Source organism: Hydra vulgaris, chromosome 09, assembly GCF_038396675.1.
Source record: "Hydra vulgaris chromosome 09, alternate assembly HydraT2T_AEP".
Taxonomy (NCBI): Eukaryota; Metazoa; Cnidaria; class Hydrozoa; order Anthoathecata; family Hydridae; genus Hydra; species Hydra vulgaris.
Genome location: NC_088928.1, coordinates 60,272,345 through 60,291,899, shown reverse-complemented (window position 1 = coordinate 60,291,899; position 19,555 = coordinate 60,272,345). Strand labels below are relative to the sequence as shown.

The following is a 19,555-nucleotide window of genomic DNA, read 5'->3' as shown; positions in this document are numbered from 1 at the left end:
TTTCATAACCTAATTAACCTTGTTATCTATTCCATAACCTTGTATTCAATTCTCATTTTATTGTTTAAAGAATATTTTATTTTATTATGGTTTGTTTAGGAAATAAAAAAATGTTTGCATGTGATAAGTTAAGGTAGATTGCATTTTGTAGAAGTTTATTTATTTTAATGTGTAAATTTCTTTAGCAATAAGTATTTAATTGAAGTTAAGAGTCTTTTTTTAAGTGATTAAAATAATCATAGGTTGTCCTTCATCATTCTCCCCAGATGATCTCCCTGAGAAGAACTTGAAATAAAACGTTTAGAAAAAGACATTTATGATAGCAAATTTTCCCAAACACTGTGTAGTTTTCAGAGAAGCTGGCCATTGTCGAGGCCACATAAGGAACCCTTTGTTATGACTTTGGGTTAATTAGTAGGACTAATTATGGCAACTACACAGCTCATTGCTCGGGGTGCCACGCTCTTACTTTTTAAAAGTAACCATTGAATCTTACCTGTTGATAAATTCACCTGGCTTACTTGCTTTTTGTGAGAATTCATCTTCTAATGTGTTGATGGCTATTATTCTTTGATTCAATCCAGTAATCATTTGCTTGGCCTTGGCATATAATTGCATTAATTTATCTACCATGTTTGAATTTATCTTCCTTGTTTGAATCCTCTGACTATTTCATTTATGTGCTTTTATTTCTGCTTTCTACTTCACTCAGTCACATTTCTAGTGCTTTTATCTCAGTCAATCACATTTCTAGTGCTTTCTATCTCACTCAATCATATTTCTAATGCTTAATAGTAATTTTTTATCAAATTGGCTAAGCCCTTTCTCTATATCCCTCAACCAATACTTTTTTTTTATTGGTTACTTAAATGCTCATCACCCTGTGTTGCTTGACTCTGACATCACTGACCCTGCTGGCTCTAAAGCTCATAACTTCTGTGTTTTTTAATCTCTCATTCAGATAGTTAACTTCTCAATTTGTTTTTCCAGACAACCCTAATCACCTCCCTTGACTTCTTGATAGTTTCTCCTTGTTTTTATTTAGGTGTTTTGGTCCATGCAATCATTTTAAAATCTTTTATCTTGTACTTTGCCTTTGGACTCTATTATTGCACTTCTTGCTACTAACATATAGCTGACTGGGATTCTCTTTGTAATGGTTTTCTTTGTTCTTAAGCTAATGTCTTTTATCTTTCTGCTGATAAATGTACCTCCTAAGATGTAAACTCCAGGATCCAGGCAGATATGAAAGCTTTTATTTCTTCTCATCAAATCACAGCAGTTAAATCTTATTCTACTTCATGGTTTTCACCTTCTTGTTGTTCAGCTGCTATATCTAATTGTAATCATTTTTTATCATCAATTTTTCTCAAGAACTTTTGAGAACAAAAATCTTTTTATTATTGCAAGAAATCTACAAAGATGCTGTCTAATGCTAAGCTTCAATGTTCTCAATTTACGAAATCTTGTATTTTATCTCAAAAGTTAGGTTTTAAATACTTTTGGAAAATCTTCAACATGAACAAAGGTCACTAATACATAGTCTGATCCTATTTAAGGATAAAGTAAAACTATTTTCAATGAATTTTTCACCTAAATCATCTTTTAAATCAAATGGCCACACTATTCTTGCAATCCCAGTTAAATAGGTATAGCCATTGTTTGACATTCATATCACCCTGGCTTCCCTTTCTCCAGTCATTTCTAAATTAAACTCTTTCACAGCTTGTAGTCTAGACAACATTTGTGTCATAGTCTTGTAAAAGTGTTCTCCAAAACTCTCTTCGACTCTCTAAACTTTTGTTTTCCTGCCTGCTAGAAAGTGATATATGTGCTTTTAAGATTTAAAAACTCTGAACACTCTGACCCCTTCAACTATAATCCAATCTACCTAGCTATTGTTTCCGCCATAAAAAAATTTAAAACACAGACGTGGTTTAAAGTTATTGCATTAAAAAGTGACCTTAGCCATCCGAAAATTAATTTAATATAAACAATGTTTAGAGTAGGCCATTTTCATTTATGTGCGATTTTCTTATTTCTTTTTCTATTGTCCATCAAAGCTACCGTCCAATCAGTCTTCTATTTATTACTAGCAAGGTTTTTAAGTCTTTCATCAACTATTTCTATTATTTTATCTTGAGTCTAATAACTTTCTCTATGGCAACAATATAAAAGTTTTAATCTTTTGGTTCTTCGGATGACTTGCTAACTGTTGTAACAGAAAAGCAATACTCTTACTGAGACCTCCATTTTACATCTTCTCGGATTATCATTCACTATTCTCATGAAAATTTTATATACAATCGATTGCAAAGTTATCATCTGCTTGCCTATCTTTATCGCATTTGCCATTTCCTTTCTCCTGATTCCATCCTCTACCTCTATTTTTAGTTTTTTTTTCTTGCACATCAATGCTTTGTGTCATCTTCATGTTTTCCTGACTTATACAACCTACAACTTTTCAATTCTTCAATCAGTTCCTTTCTCTTTAACAATATTCTCTTTTTTTGTTCTGTTATCTCCCAACATAACAGTGTTTGCTTACAGCCTGGGAGTGAGTATAAAAAATATGAAAATATTCTTTTTAAATATAAAAATGTAGATTTTAAAGTGTTCAAAAAAAACTCTTAAAGTGTCTTTTTTTGTTTGCAATTTAACAGCAGTTTTAATTGACTTAAAAGTAACAGCATGGATACTTAAAAATTAAAAAAAACTACTTTTTTTTTTGCTATTCAATGTCTAATATAATCAATAATCAATGGCTAATAATAGACTGGCTAATGTTATAAAAATAAAAAATAAGTTAAAAAAAATTAATGTTATAAAAATATATACCATCAGATTTTATATATTTTGATGAAAATGAATTTGGCAAAGATATAACAAAACATGAATATCACTAACAAATAAGATAATATAAAACATGAGTGTCTCTAACAAAGAGATATATATGTCATTTTGCAATAATATTATCACTTGGAAAACTTTTAAATTAATTTTTGTCAAGCAAAAAACGAAAAATGTGATATGTTCCTTTTTTACAATGCTACAGTTACAATATGGTTTTATCTTGAAAATACGATTTTCTCAGTTTCTCAATTCATTTCTCAGTTTCTCAATTCATTTCTCAGTTCTCAATTCATAAATGTTAATGGTGTTGACTTTTCTTTTTGACAAAAATAGCCTCCCTAATTTACTTACATTTTCAAACATAGTGCTGTGTTAAATTGATCAATTTCTAAAAATTAAAAATTAAAAAATACTGTGGGGGCGGAAGCCCTATCACCCGCCCTCCCCCTTGGATACGCCCTGATCTCAACCTATTTATTGTTATATTATAAGAATTATAAAGATTGGGAATTATAAAGATTTATAGAGCTGTGCAAATTTTTTTTTTTAATTATGCTGACAATGAAGTTTAGGTTAAAAAATAAACTTTTTCTGTTTGTTTTTTCATTTTTTTTTATTATTCGTTAAAATTTTCATTTCTTTAATTTAGTTTCAGTTTTGTAATTGTTTTTTAGTTTTAATTTCTGCTTTGGTTTTGTATTGCGCCATTTTCTTTTTCGCATTTTCGCGCTAAAAATCAAAACTTCTAAAAAGCCGTGGACAAGTTATCAAAACATAGTTTTATGTGCGTGGTCATTTAAGATGTGCGATCGCACGCGTCTTACGAGAAGGCCTGTATATATATATTTATACATATTCCAAATTCTTCAAAAAAGCGGAAAACCCGAGTAAAATGAAATAGAAATTACATATTATTGCGTCATTCTGCTGTTTCAGTAATCACTCCTTTATCATTCTTGAAATTCTTCCTGAGCTGTTTCTAGTTCTTTACGAGTTCCGGAATAAACAGATATTTGATATTAGGTGACATTTTGTCTCCTCCAAGTTCTTTATTCATTACTACACGAAGGACTCGGTCAAGAACATGATGTTAACAACTAATCAATTGTGGTTCTTCAAGTTTCTATTTAGTAAAAGGTCTTTGTAGCTGACTGACAATCCTATTCTTCTTCCAGTCTTAACATTTGTAGTGTCCGCTACAATCATCTTTATACTCTTCAATAAATTGCATTCATCAAGAATAGCTGCTATACTTTCAACAACAGCATCCCATTTTCTGTCTGGTAGATCTAGTGCTTGTAACTTAACTTCTCTTTGTTTATTCTTCAACACTAACACTTGATATTCTTGGTGACTAATAGGTTTACCATCAAAGTGCAGTGACCAGCTTTCTAAATCTAATGTTTTCTTCATTTCTTCTCTAAGTTTAACAGCTTTTTTAATAGTTAATCTGAATATGCCAGACTGTGAAGGTGTCTGAATTTCTTGAGATAACTGTCGACATATGGTTGCTGCTTTGCTGGTTGATAACTTTGAAGATTTTTTCAGCTGTATACCCAACCTGTCCTTTGGCTTCAATCTAAAGGTGATACAATCTTTAGATTGAAACCAAAGGACATAAAATCTCTTTTTATGATGTCAAAAATTTCACTTATTGGATCATATTTTCTTTGTTTTACACATTTATGGTAATTCTTGAATTAAGCACTTGATCTAGTTTCACCTGTATGATTTGAATTGATGAATGTAGAAAACTTAATTTTTTTTGCCATTAACTTGTTACTTTTTTCTCAATCTGCTTTATGTGTTCTTGTCTCTCCTTGATGGATTTCCCAGAAACAGATAGCGACCAACAATTTGGATTTTGAGTGGTATTCTGCTGTTATCTTCATTTCTTCTGTTTTCTTTCTCTAGTGAAAACTCATTTTTTATAGGACATTATGATTGAATATAATACTTAAATATATTTCTGAAAGACAATAATAAATATATGTGCTATTTTACTTGTATTATTTGACTGCCATCTGGTAAATACAGATTCATATATAATTGTTTCCTCAATCAGATCTCTCTTTATTAATGATCGCTCCATAAACTTCTTAAAGACTTAAAATCTCCATAAATTTCTAGAAAGTTCTGAAAAAAATTTAAAAAGTTCTAAAAAGTTTTGAAGTCTTCTAAAAACATCCAGAACAGTTCAGAAAATTCTAGTAAATTCCATAAGGTTTAAGAAAATTCTAGGTTTCATAATACTAATACCTGCAAATACTACTTATATACCATTGGGTATTTGTTTTCTTTTAATATTATGCTATTTAAAAAAATTCAGTTCAAGGTTGGAAAATAAGATTTTGGTTAACATTACTTTCAGTGCAGTTATTATAAGTGAACATGAACATAACTGGACTAATTATGAAATAATGACGTTGAAATTATTTTAGAATTCTTGTCACTCACCAAACTAAATTTATTCGCGATGCAGATTTTGTTGTTTTGATGGAAAAAGGAAAGATATCGAAATTTGGCCACCCTAAAGATATACTAGATGATGTTTGCACAACGTATCTGTCACAAGATGTTGTGGTATAATTAAATTTAGTTTTTAATTCTTTGTAATAACCTTTTTATAACATAATTGATAAAAAATACTGCTGATTTTTCCATTACTAATATATAACTGTTGAGTGGTATATAATTAACGTCTGTTTTTTTTTGTGTGTTAATTTTTATGTTATACTTTAGTTTTCTGCTAATCTGTAGTTAACATAATTTTAATGTTAATCTGTAAATGATTAACGCTTCTGTGCAAAAAAAAATGCTAAGTTTTAGTGAGTTACCATTTTGCTATGTAGATTCTAGTACTTTTCAGAATTATTCTGTCTAAGTTATTCTGTCTGAATCTCTGAAGTGGTGTTCATTTACCCTTTAGATACTATATGTATTTTTGAATTCTTTTTGAATCGTGTAGCGTTAGCTTAGTTTCCATCTAGTGATTATAACTATATTACATCATTTCCATTATTCCTTTAGATGTAATGTTTTTCCTTATGCATTTCCAAAATCTTTTGTTTGTTTTAGAGTACTATTGACAAAAGTAACTTCTTTAACTACTCCAGATCAGGTCAGGTCATCACAATAACCCTGCTACTGGTAACATGTAACCCAGTACTATTTGCACCATGTCTTTATAGGGTTTGCTTTTCTAGACATAGTTGAATAAGGCTAGAGATCATGTCTCGATATAAATACTTATCTTGGGCAGGTGTCAACTGCATCCAGCTACTGTCTTGTAGAAGGCCTCCTAGGCAAAGACTTAAAAGGTAAGTAGAAAAATTCTCTTGAACAGCCTTGCACTCTTTTCATCATGTATTAGGCTGGCATAGATGTAAAACTGTGTTACATTGTTTTTTTCCTAAGATAATGAATGCTGGATCTTCTTGACTCTACTCAGAAATTTTTACTTTTGCCTCCTTGATAGTTGTTATGCAACTTCTACTGTTATCTCCTAACAAGGGTACAGCTCTAAAACTCAGTTTAATGGTTCTGAGATTGGTTGGTAGTAAGGTTTACCAAACTCTGTGGTAGCTCTCCGAAAGGCTGATTCCATTAACAGATGTTAAATATCAGTATTAACAGTGCTGTCTTCTACATGGATGGTGTCCTGTTAATACTTTTGGTGTGCATTGTCAAGGCCACATTAGGAGCCCTAAGTTACGACTTTGGGTTAGTTCATAGATAGAGCATGGGGATGCCATGTACTATCTATGAATGAGTCAAGTTCTATCTATGAGTCAACTAAAATCATGCCCAAAGTAACCAAAAGAATTAAACATAAATATGCAATATATTATAGTTTATTCATAATATATACAATCAATTGCAAAGTTAGCATCTGCAAAGGTTGCTTCTCTTTATTGCGCTTGCCATTTGCTTACTCCTGATTCCATTCTCTACCTCTGCAAATCTCTTATTCATCCCTTAATGGAATACTGTTGTCATATTTGGGCTGGTTCTACAATTATTTTTTTTTAAACTTTATTTCACTTCCCCAAGGCCATGAAGACCACTACACTCAAGGAGGCTACTTTAGTTGTAGTTACAACTCACTCTCAACTCTATAACTCCCTAACACGAACCTTGATGAACAAGGCCACTGTGTGGAGAAACAAGTTGAGCACATTACTACCAGGGACATGGTGGGGATCGAACTCAAAAGATGCTCTTCCTCATTTAGACAAGGTCCAAAATGCATTGTAAACATAGTTGGGCCTGCTTTATCTGCTAAGCTTGAGCCTCACTCCCCTTGTTTTAAGGTAGTATCTTATTCTCTTTTCTACAAATACTATCATGATTGCTAAGTAGCTGTCATCTCTAGTTTCATCAGCCAAAATTAATTTGTTGTTCAGCAAAGTTGCATTCTTTTATAGTATCTTCCCCTTCATGCTCTAAAATTTTTTATTCATCTAGTTTTTTTTCATGCACTTTATTGCTTTAAAGCTCTCTCCTATTTTCATGTTTTCTTGACTCATACAACCTTTAACTTTTCAAATCTTCAATTAACAGTTTCTTCTTTTCTTTAACTTCTATTGTTTGTTTTCTTTCCAACTGAATAGTGGTTGCTTGCAGTCTCATTGCAAACTTGCAGCCTTGTAGGAAGTATTAGTAGTATTAATACGCAGATAAAAAGATTTAAAATCATAGTTATGGTTTTCCCTTTTTAAATTTTGAAATATTTTCTTTTGTTAATGTTGCTTTTTTTTCAATAAACTTATATCATTCTTAAACGTATGTACAATGATTTTTAATGAAAGTTGAAAAGTATGAGATGCCATAGCCTAAATACTTATAAACTGTAAAATTATGTTAAAATTCTGATAAACAGTAAAATTATAGTAATTATGGGCAGGATTGAAAAGTCTTCTTTTTCAAAAGGATTGACCTTTTAAACTAAATTGGAAGTTCAAAAAAAAAAAAATTTAGAAGGGGGCAAAAATACCTAATATACTACCTATTAATACCTATTTATAGGTAGTATATATATTTTATAATAGCTATTTAATAATAAATAATTTTAAATAATAATAGGTATTTGTATAATAGCTATAACTAAAAATTTAGAATTTTACTAACAATGTCTTTTCTCAAAAATAAATAGATATTTATAGGTAGCATGTTAGGTATTATTGCCCCTTTCTAAATGTTTTTTTTTTGTTTTTTTTTTTGAATTTCCGATTTAGTTTATAAGGGTCATTTCTTTTGAAAAAAAAGACTTTTCAATCCTGCCATTATCAAATCAACATAATTTATTTTGTTTAAAAATAAAATTTAATTAATTTAATTACTAATTTTATTTAACTGCTAACAAATCTACTAACCCCCTGATTATTAGATTAGTTCAACTTCTGAAGGAGATTCTGTGGTAAAGAACCAAGGTTATATTTAACAGTTTTTTGTGTGTTCACATTTTTTATAGTTTTATATTATTTTATTAGTTAAGACATTATTTTTTTTAAACGTTATTTTGTTATTAACTTAATTCAGAATCTAATCTTTATTTCAAAAAAAAAAAAAAAAAAAATGTTTTAAATGTCTTTTCTTTAGTTTTTTCTTCTTTTTTTTTAAAGAAAAAACTTAAAAAGAACCATTTTTTTTATTTTCTCTCATTCTTCATTAATCTTTTTTAATTTTTTACATTTCAAATTATTTTTGAGTTATTATTAAATTACATATGAAATTATTTTTGCCATTTTATTAATCTTTTTTTATTTGTTTTGTTTATTCACTAAATGTTACTCTCTATAAGCTAAATATATATAGTTTTTATGAAAGTTTTTTTACTGATAATTATTTTATCAAATTGACTTACCTGATAATTGTTTTATCTCTGTTTAAAATGTTAATTTTGAACTTTTTTAAAAAGGCAAAATCCATTTTTAAGTCCCAGGTTATGTAGGATTTTACCTCTAGAAAGAACTGTTTATTTGTTTTTGTCTTTTTTTTTATTTTTTACTATATTTATTAATCATATTATTAAAGTTTATTTATTAAAAGATGGTGGTACTCTTTTCTCAATTATTTTTTGCTCCAGAAATTCCAACAGTTAGCTTCTTGATCTGAATTTGAGGCCCAATATTCCATATTGATAAAAAATTATAGGTTGATATTTTAGTAAACTTATTGCAATCAGATATGTAAAAGTAAATCAAATAGCTTTTTTTATTTTTTTGTCCAGAAGTTTATTTTCAGTAATATGTTTGAGTAATTTTTAGTTTTAATATTGTAATGGTGCAGCGGTAGAGCCCTTGCTTCTTAAGCCATAAGCTCTAACTTCAATCTTTACCCTGTCCCTGGTACTCCACTCAACTTGTTTTAAAGACTTAGTAGTAGTGTAGGTGCAAACCAGTTTTAGATTTTCTTTTGTCTGGAATCATAAACACTGAATCATTTTTGCTAAATAAATTTTTGCATCTCTTTGTGTCTTAAAAAATCTCAATAAAGGTGCTTGATGCTTTAAATCAGTGATGGTAACCATAGTAACCAAAAATATTTAGTATTCCATAATATTTTCTTTGCGGGATCTCTTAGAAAAATTAACTTAATATTCACTTTCACTCTTAGAAAGATTACCTCATCTAAAAAACCAATAATCCTATCTGTTAATATGTGGCAAGTTTAAATTTGGATGCGTGAATTTGCTAGTTATTAATGCTAATAGCTAAATTTAAACTAATTTTTTTTTTTTTTTTTTGATTGAATTCAGAGGAGTTCAAAATATAAATTATAATCTTGTTTATCTGGAATCCCTGCTTTTAAAAAGATATAAATCGCATAGAAAATTATAATTATCTATAAAAGACATATTATTCCTTATAAAGATTATTCTTTAGAGAGAGAAAAAAATGCCTTAAAACGAAATCTTGAAATTAATAATTTAAATGCCAAGTTCAGAAGGATGATAGATTTTACATAAAGTACATATTATGCTCACTATGGAATGTTCACTCTTTTACTAATAAACTTCTTTTACTAATGAAGCATATACTTGAAGCATGAATGAAGCATATACTTGACCTGCATTCAGATATTTTTGTATGTGCTACCATAAATGAAGTTTTGAAATTAAACAATCTCTTAAAGTTGTTACCAATAACCTTATTAATTGGTTTACTGATTATTTTGTCATCATAAATGTTTCAGTACAAAATGGACTATTTATGAGTATTTTTCTTTTAAAGTTTGAAAAAGATCATGTTAAAATGTATAAAAATGAAATAAAAATAAATAAACGTTTCAATTCTTTTTGATGGTGAAGAAAAATGATGATGATGATGTTGATGATGATGACGGAAAAAAGATGGTGAAGGTTCTTCAGAGGAGATTTATAGCCACTGCAGTCGAGTATTTGAGACCAAGAACTTGTTTAATTCTTTTTAATATTATTTACATCTATTAACCTTAAACTTCAAAACATAAACTTTTGTTAAACAAGCCAAGTGCATGAAAAAACAAGTTAAGCATGATAATTCCAGAGGCTAAGGGAGGGTTTTTATCCTATATATATATCTATATCTATATATATATATATATATATATATATATATATATATATATATATTTGTGTGTGTGTGTGTGTGTGTATATATATATATATGCATATATATATATATATATGTATATATAAAATCATGCAATATAAAGGGTGCGGAAAAAGTTCTCATACAAAAGTATAATTTAAAAAAAATTATCTGTATGGTGTTTTCTTTCAATTTCTTTCAATCAAAGCATTCTTTTGTATTTCTTCATATTCTTTTAGTATTTTTTAGTATTATTTTGTTTTAAATTAAAGTGTAATTTGTTTCTCGTCTTGTACAGGAACTTTTGCTGTTTTTATTTTTGTTTTTTAATTGACAATTAAAAAACAAAAACTAACAATTTTCAAAAGTCATTAATATATATAATTTTAATATATTAATCTTTTTATTATTATATAAATAATAATAAAAAGATTAATATTTTAAAATTATATAATTTTGAACTCAAAAATAATATGATAATAAAAAAATTTTTTTTACCATGAAAATTTGGAGAACCTTGTTATTCTCATCTACCAAAATGCTATTTTGTCTTATATCAATTTATATTACTTAATAGATAATGCGTATTCTAAACAATAAATTTAACAAATTTAATATTTTGACCTTTTAATTTAACAAATTTAACAAATTTTTACTCTTAATTTTAAAAATTTAAGAGAGTATAACAAATTTTGTTAAATTCTCTTAACAGTACAAAAGGGAGATAAAACCCAATTATCCTAATGTCACAATATAAAAACAATATCAAAAAGTTAAAAAATAAATTCAAAATAAATTTCCTTTTTTCCATTACTATCTGTTTTAGTAATTTAAATACACTCTAGTAAACTCTGACACTGATACATCATTGCTTAACTGACCTTTGGGAGGCAGATCATTAAAAACTACTGAGCCTCAGGCATGCAAAAGTGTTTTTGAACTTGAAGATCAGCATATTTTGCACAGCTGGTTAGCAGTCTCTCATTGTACAAAAATGTGATGGGGTTTTGTGATAATCACTTCTTTTTTCCAAATGCTTTTGATAACAAATTTTTATTACAATGATAAATGTTTAATTGATTAGTAAGCCAACACAGTTGAAATTTGACCCGGGCTGTGTTTGAAAAAAATTAGTTCAGGCTAGGTTGTTGCATTTACATTAATACATCCCAATGTATATTTTTCTATTTTGAAATTCATGTTATATATTATATATATAAGCATGTATACTTATATATAAACATCATCGTAAGCAACATGATCATCATTATCATTATTGTCATCATCATCATCGTCATCTTCTTTTCTTAAATAAAAATCATTTATGCAATATGTAACAAACTCTCTCCGAGTTTTCTTACTTCTACCTCTACCATTTTCTCCTGAAGCTGCTTCCTCTCTATATGCTGATACCCAAATTACCTTAATATTCTCTGACAAATGTTGTTTGATACAATGTTTTTTCTAATTTCTGCTTAAGATTATACCTCCTTTTCTTGTCTTGTTAGAGTCATACCACACATCCGTCTGATCATCTTCTCTTTTGGCAAATACTACACCATATAAATACAAAAGTTTATATAAATATGTAAGGATATTGTATGCTAGCATCTAAATAAATATGGATATAAACATATATGTTTATATACATATATCTATATTATGTATGCATAAATGCGCATCTTACCTCCTGGATATTAACCTCCTGGATGGAAGCAGGTTTGGAAGCTTATATTCCTTCTCTTCAGTTTTAAGTGAAGCCTCGTTCTACTCAACATTTTTCACCATATTGAGCATTTTTCTTAAGAACAAATGCCCTTTTATTATTGCGAGAAGCCAATGTAAAAAGATCTTATGTTAAGCTATGTTATTCTCAGCTTACTAAATTTTGTATTTTATCTCAGATGTTAGGTTCTAAAGACTTTTGGAAAATCTTCAACAGTGTCATTAACTAAAGTAAGTCTAACAATTAATCTCTAATCTATGGGTCTGATCTTATTACTTCTCCCCAGAATAAGGCAGCATTATTTGCAAAGACCTGTTCCTCTAATTTGACTCTTGAATCTAATGGCCATACTCTTCCTGCTTTTCCAGTTAAACAAATTAACCCATTGTTAGACATCCAAGTTACTCAGGCTTCCAATGCTAAAGTTAATTTTCAATTAAACTCTTCTGGTTCAGACAAGATTTCTATCAAGATGTTATAAAACTGTTAGCTATTATTTACTGCTAAATAAGTAGTTGGAATTTTTAAAAACTCTTAAAAACACTCTGACCTCTTTAACTTTACAATTAGTCTTCACTCTGTTATTAGTTTTTTTATAAAAAAAGTTTTGAGATTTTCAAATCATTTCTTTTTAACTGCAGTATTAAAGTTATTCTCGAAGGTCTACATTTTACTTCAATTCCAGTAACTTTTTATACTCTTTTCTTGACAAAACTCAGTTATTCGCTTTAAAACTCAGTTATTCGCTTTTTGATTGCTAAGAACAAGTAGTCGATTTTCTCTCTTCTGTAACAGCTTGGGGCTTTGTTGACAATATTATTGACATTTCTATATTGTCGAATAACAACTCTCTCACTTTCAAACAAGGTCCAAAAGCACATTATAAATGTAGTTAAACCTGCTTTTTTTCTACAAATACTATCATGGTCACTGCTTAAATGAGCTATCATCTCTAGTTTGATCAACCAAAACTTATTCTTGCTTGGCTTTTTATTTAGAAAGTTGCATCATTTTATTGTATCTGTCCCTTTATGCTATAAAAACTTCTATTCATCCAGATTTTTTCCTTGCATATCTTTTGTGCACATCTTTCATCTTTTTGCACATCCTTTGCCCAAAACTTTATAGCTTTCACCTATCTTCATATTTTCCTGACTCATACAACTAACTTTTTAAGTCTTTATTTAACCGTTTCCTTGCTCTTTAACCCTATCCTTTGTTTTCTAGTAACTTTTAACTTAATAGTGGTTACTTGCAATCTTGTCAAAAGTGAATTAGTTTATAAATTAATATATAAATGTATTACAGTATTTAATAATTAGTAAATGTCTGCATAAATTTATAATATATGAAGTATTATAAATTTTTTCCAAGCCCAAGCTATCAAACCCTGCTAAATTTTATAATTATGCCGGTGTCTGGTTAGCAAAAGGTCTCATTTTTAGCCGGGCTGGGGGCCCCAGTCACTTACTATAATTAATACCATATCATGGTATTAATTATAGTAAGCTCCATGTATCTGTGACTCCTTTTCAGGAAAGATAGTTTGTTTTCTTGAAATCATTTCTTATTCACTACATTATAGTGTGAAAAATGAATAATAGTTCATTTCTTATTTTGCCCAGCACACAAATCACAATAAAGCTGCAAATGTTGCAGCTTTTTTGTGATACATTTTTTGCTGTGATACATTATTTGGTAAAATGTAGTCATATTAGTGCTCCAGCATAATTGCCACATTGTCTGCTCCTTTTTTCACATAAATTTCATTGTAACAAAATATTTTGATCCTCAGCAGTGTATATTAAATGTGTACATAGGCAGCTGTCTACATTAATGAATATCGTTTGTAGAATCATCAGGGCAACTTATATTTTTAGCAAAATAAAATACAAGAGCTGCATTGCTAGTTTTTACATTACAGCTTCTTTCATTCTGGCTTAAAATACCTCTGCATTCAGAAAGTGAAGCTCATTTTCTTGACAACTTAATGAGTTGATCTACAGAGGTGTTTTAGTTTTTAAGTATAATATTGAACTTGTCACATGTTGAGCATGTATCTTTATGAGGATAACCAAAGCTACTGTTAAATTTTACTGCAAATATTTTCCTGATAAAAAAAATAAAAAATTAGATAAAATCTAATAATATTACTAAATAATCACACATTAAAGTACCAGTAGCTTTCTTGACAAATTTTATCTTGTGGTGCATCTTGCACTCTTTGTACATATACATTTTGATAAATTATGATCCTCTGGCAAGTACAGTTTTTTAATGTCATGCAATGATTTTGTCATCCTTTAAAAGACTTAATATGATCAATAATACTATTTACAATTTGACCTGAAAAGGCAAGCGGTTGGTTTGTATGTTTTCCTTGCTGGATTTTAGGAAAAAATCTAAAAAAAAATTAGTTAAAAAAAAAGTTAATAAAACTCTAAAAGTTCTTATTAACTTCATTAAATCAAACTTTCAAGTTCACATAAATTTTATTTTTTACTTGTTAATTTTGAAAAAGAAATTTTGTTGAAACATATTTGCGCATTATGTGTTTTCATTTTAATGGCTAATTAGTAAATAAATAATAAAAAATGTTTCTGTTTACTTACCAGTTTTAGCAAGTTACTTACCAGTCTTAGCAAATTACTCACCAGTCTTAGCAAGAGATTCTCTTATTTTTTCTATTCTTGATTTGCCAAAATTGATAAAATAGCATTGATGCAAAGAGAATGAGTGGTAATAAAGAAATATTTTTTCTTCTTTTTGTCAAGGTCTTATTTATTTAAAACTTAAAACCTCGATCATTGAAGCAAAAAGGCTGATTTTTTAATTTTTTGTTTTGCATTTGCATTTTGTTTAAGTACAAAAGTGAAGTTTGAAAATAGATGGAAATCATATGCGAAGATAATCATTCATTTTTATCTCGTTCTCTTTTTCAACAAAGTTTTTTTTAAGGACACACCGTAGCGGAAATAATTTATTTGAAAAAAAAAATGTTCTTTATGAGGAAAATGCTGCTTTAAGCCTTCTTAAAGCAGCATTTTCCTCATAAAGAACACTGTTATGTACAACTCCCAACATACCTTCTTTAAAACAGTTTTATTTTAAAATTAAATATGTTATAATATATATGTGTATCTTTTGGAAACTATTATTGATTGTAAATGGAAATAAATATAAATGTTAACATTAATTTGTATTATTTAAATCATTCTATAATTGAAAATCAATTGATTATATACCAAAAGATCAATTTCAAGATTTTTTATTTTTGAAGATAAGTAACCTATACACTAATACAAATATATATATATACACTAATATATATACACTAATACAAATAATATATTAAAAAAAAAAATCACGGTGATCAGAGTTTGGGAACAATATTATCCTCAAATTAGGGCTCTAAGGTCAAAATATTTGCTAGGGAAGGGGGCAATAATAGCACTTAAAAGAAAACTCTACCATAAAGACTAAAATTTATTTGTAAAATTCTTATTTAGTAAAAAATATTTTACAAGTTCAAAAGTTATGACCTTGTAAATTTTACAACCCCTTAGAGGGGTTTCAAACTTTCCTTTGCCACCATATTCACCAAGAGGGAGTTTCAAACTTTCCTTTGTCACCATTTTTAAACGATAAGAAATTTTTTTAGAGTAATCAGTTTTTCCAATGAATTTTGATCTATTTTATGATTCTACCCAAAAAAAGTTACTTTTTTCTCTTTCACATTTGGAACAGTGAGTCCCAATATTTCAGGTGTATATTGTTCTCAAGCTCCTATTTATCCCTTGTGCCCCCTTTTTTCACATGGAAATTTAGATATGATATAGATTTCATTTTTATTATATATTGTCGCTGCAAAGCAAAACTTTTTTATGCAAAATTGACTTTTTTGGTTTAAAATACTCTTTAGGTGCACAAAAGTCATACCACAAAGTATGGAATCAAAATTTAATTTTTGCAACTATGAGTAAAATTCAAATATGTTATGTCCTAAAAAAATAATTAAGAGAAAATGTTGCTGCAAAACTATACTAAGTCCATTTTTTGACAAAAATAAATTTTTTTTTTAGTTTAAAATACTTAATACATATAATAAATAACTGAAAACAAGTAGATTTAATCAAAAAAAATCAAAAGCAGTGATTAAATTTAAAACTTTATAAATGTCTTTTTCTCAGAACAGCAGAAACGGACTTAAGATGGTCTTGTTTTGCAGCGGCAATTTAATTTGAAGAGTTTTGTCATATTTTATATAGTTTTAAGATTATCTTAAGTCCATTTGCATTGTTGCTTTTCATAAGCTTAAATTTTTTATTTTTTATTTGTTATATTGTAAAAAATGATATCATATTCTATAAGTATTTTAAAAACAATTTAGTATAATTAAGAAGATCAAACACAGTGATGAATTAAAAACTTTAAATGCCTTTTTCTCAGAACAGCAAATATGGACATATAGTCTATTTTTGCTGTTCTGAGAAAAAGGCATTTAAAGTCTTATTATGCAGCATTGATATATATATCTATATATATACAGATCTTAGTTTGTTTTCATGTAATACATTAATTTATTTTTGTTTGCAGATGATCTTGTTGAAGATGAGTATAAATTACATGGTGAAATATCTTTAAACGTTTATAAGAGTTACTGGAAAGCTGTTGGCCATTTTGTAGCATTAGCTGTGTTGATGTCGCTTTTTTTAATGCAAGGTAACAGTTTTATAAATTTAGATCCTGTTTTAAAAAATTTTCAAAAAAATTATCAATATTATCTGCATTAACATTTGTGTGTGTGAAATAATAAGTTTTTAATTTTTGTGTTTGAATTTTCATGCTATTGTAAAAACCAATTCTAGAGATGGTGTCAAAACTTTAACATACTGAAACTTCAATAAAATAAAAGTTGAATTTACAAAAATAATAAACCAAATACAAAGTTTAAGTTGAATTATTGAAATTTTTTTTTCCTAAAATTTATGCAAAATTTGTCATAAAGTATTATTAAAGTAACAACAAAACAGTTTTTATTGTTAATTGTTACTTTGTTTAGGAGTCAATTTGAACAGTTTATGAACAAATCTTTTTTACTATAAATAAAACCTGACAAATTTTATTAGTTGATTAATATAGCCTACTATGTTTAATATACTATGTTTTACATTAATTTGACTCTGATGTTAATCAATGCACTATTATAGAAAATCAAAGCACTATTTTGCTCTAATTGTTGCAACCTTTCTCCTAAATTCGAGCATGTTGATCTCCTATACTTTTTAAAGATACAATAAAAATTTAAAATCAATAAAAATTTATGAAAGTGAATCATCTATGAAAACAAAATAAAAAATGATTATAAAATAAATGTTTTTAAATTACCTTCTGTAAATCATTATTTCTAGATTCTAAAGAACACATTTTTCCATCCCTAACAAATAGGTTGATTATTTTTCACACTTCTTAGTCATTTCTTTTTCAGTGGCAAAAGTTTTCTCTCAGAATTTTCTGCTACTCATGATCCAGTTCCAGTTCCTGTCACAATCTTTCAAAAGTTACTAGAATCTAAATGCTGTTTTCCTGCCACTGATCCTTCCAACTGTTGTCCGATTTGTTTTCCTACTAATATAATCATGGTTTTTGAATCTTTAATCAACAGACTTTTTGTATCTTATTGAGGAGCATACTTGGCAAAAAAAAATTTTTAAAGGTTCTACTGTGTATTAGGATAGAAAAAGTAAGAGAAAGGGCATTTCAAGGGCTTTTGACAAGTTTAACATGCTGGTTTTCTCCATAAGCTTGTTTGCTTATATGGTGTATCAGAATATGTTATCATGTTAATAATATGAAATTGTTAAGTTTTTATCTAACAACATTAAATTACCCATCCAATCCAAACCAATGTTAATTAAAATTATAAGTGTCAAATAGCAGCATTAATAGATTTCAAGTAATCTCTGGTATGCCTCTATGCTTCCAGTGATCTCTGGTGTATCCCAACACTTTCAAATTTATATATTAACCACTTTACTTCTTTTGTTAAACATTTATTCAACTGTCTTCCTCTTATATTTAGTAACTCAAAATAAATAATGGCTGCCTTTGCAGTTAGGAGTTATATTGTTAGGAGTTTATCGAGTCCTTGTTAGGAGTATATTGAGAAATTATAATTCATATTATTACAATACATTATATAATAATATGAATTGCAGATAATAAATTGTTGAAATCTTTTTACATGGATGTCTCTTTTTCTTTTTGATTTAGCAAATAGGCATATAAAAAGTAATTTAAAACAATTTCTGTATTTTAGATCATATTCATTTTAATAACTCAATTCTGTACTCAACTCGTTTTGACTCTAAAGTAGAAATCACTAACATATTGGAACAAAAAATAAGAAAAATATTTAAAAAGTTTACATTTTATCTTCGCTTTCAATTGCACCAAATAAAAGGCTTCTTAACTATTTTGTAAAAATTGAATACTTAGTGATTTTTATTAATTCTCATATTTGTAATCACATTTTTAACATGGCTTTTAACATGATAAAAGAAAGTTCACCTATTGAAGTAATAAATTTTTGAACTTTTTGAAGAGTTATATGATTAGTATATGAATTCATTAACCATGATTTGTTTATTCGGTGTAATTAACATTTGTTTAACTTTTAAATTTTTTTTTGCTATCAAAACTTTTAACCTTTCCACCTATGCGATTTCAAACCTTTTTTTACATAATTGACCAACTGTTTTGGAAACTTCAAAGTGCTTTTAGGTTGAGCAATTGTTTCAATTTTTTCAAAATTTGTTCTACCTTTCAAAATGCTCTATCAGGAGACATATAAGAGTGTCCACACACTAGAAAAAATCTATTCAATATTAATTTGATGTTGAAAAGCAATGTGTTAATAATTGAGAGTATAGCTTTCCTTTTTTTTTTCCCCAGAAGAATCAGACACAAGTCAAATACTAAAATTATTGTTTTCAATAAAAATTTCAAGTTATAAACAGCTCTTCCAATTACTAAGCATCTGCATTTTCTCAATCCTGCTTAAATATGACATAATGCAAAAACTATCATTTTGTGTCATTTTTACAAAATAAAAAAATTTTGTTTTCTTTCATATCGGTTTTATTGAAACAAATATTTTTGTATCATTTCATCTTGTTTTATATTGTATCATTTTGAGACGCAGTTGCCTAACAATTATGTTAGAACCTCCTCTTTTTTGGTATTCGCTCAAGTATGAAATTAAACATCTTTTCTAAACATTGTTTCAAAATTTCAATACGTATTGAGAATTTATATTTTGTACAAAAAAAAAATATCCTTTTGAATGGAAAAAATAGAACCAAATACTAAATTAAAGTGAGTAATAAAAAACACTATGTTA

General features: G+C 27.9%; 1 protein-coding gene across 1 annotated transcript in view; it reads left to right on the top strand.

Moving 5' to 3' along the window:
- Positions 1-19,555, top strand: part of LOC100213326 (ATP-binding cassette sub-family C member 10) — a 79,362-nt gene that overhangs the window by 42,095 nt on the left and 17,712 nt on the right. The window contains exons 15-17 of the mRNA XM_065806232.1: positions 5,295-5,436; positions 8,243-8,285; positions 16,750-16,875. Coding sequence (XP_065662304.1) covers positions 5,295-5,436; positions 8,243-8,285; positions 16,750-16,875 — 311 coding nt within the window. The remainder of the gene's footprint in view (positions 1-5,294; positions 5,437-8,242; positions 8,286-16,749; positions 16,876-19,555) is intronic.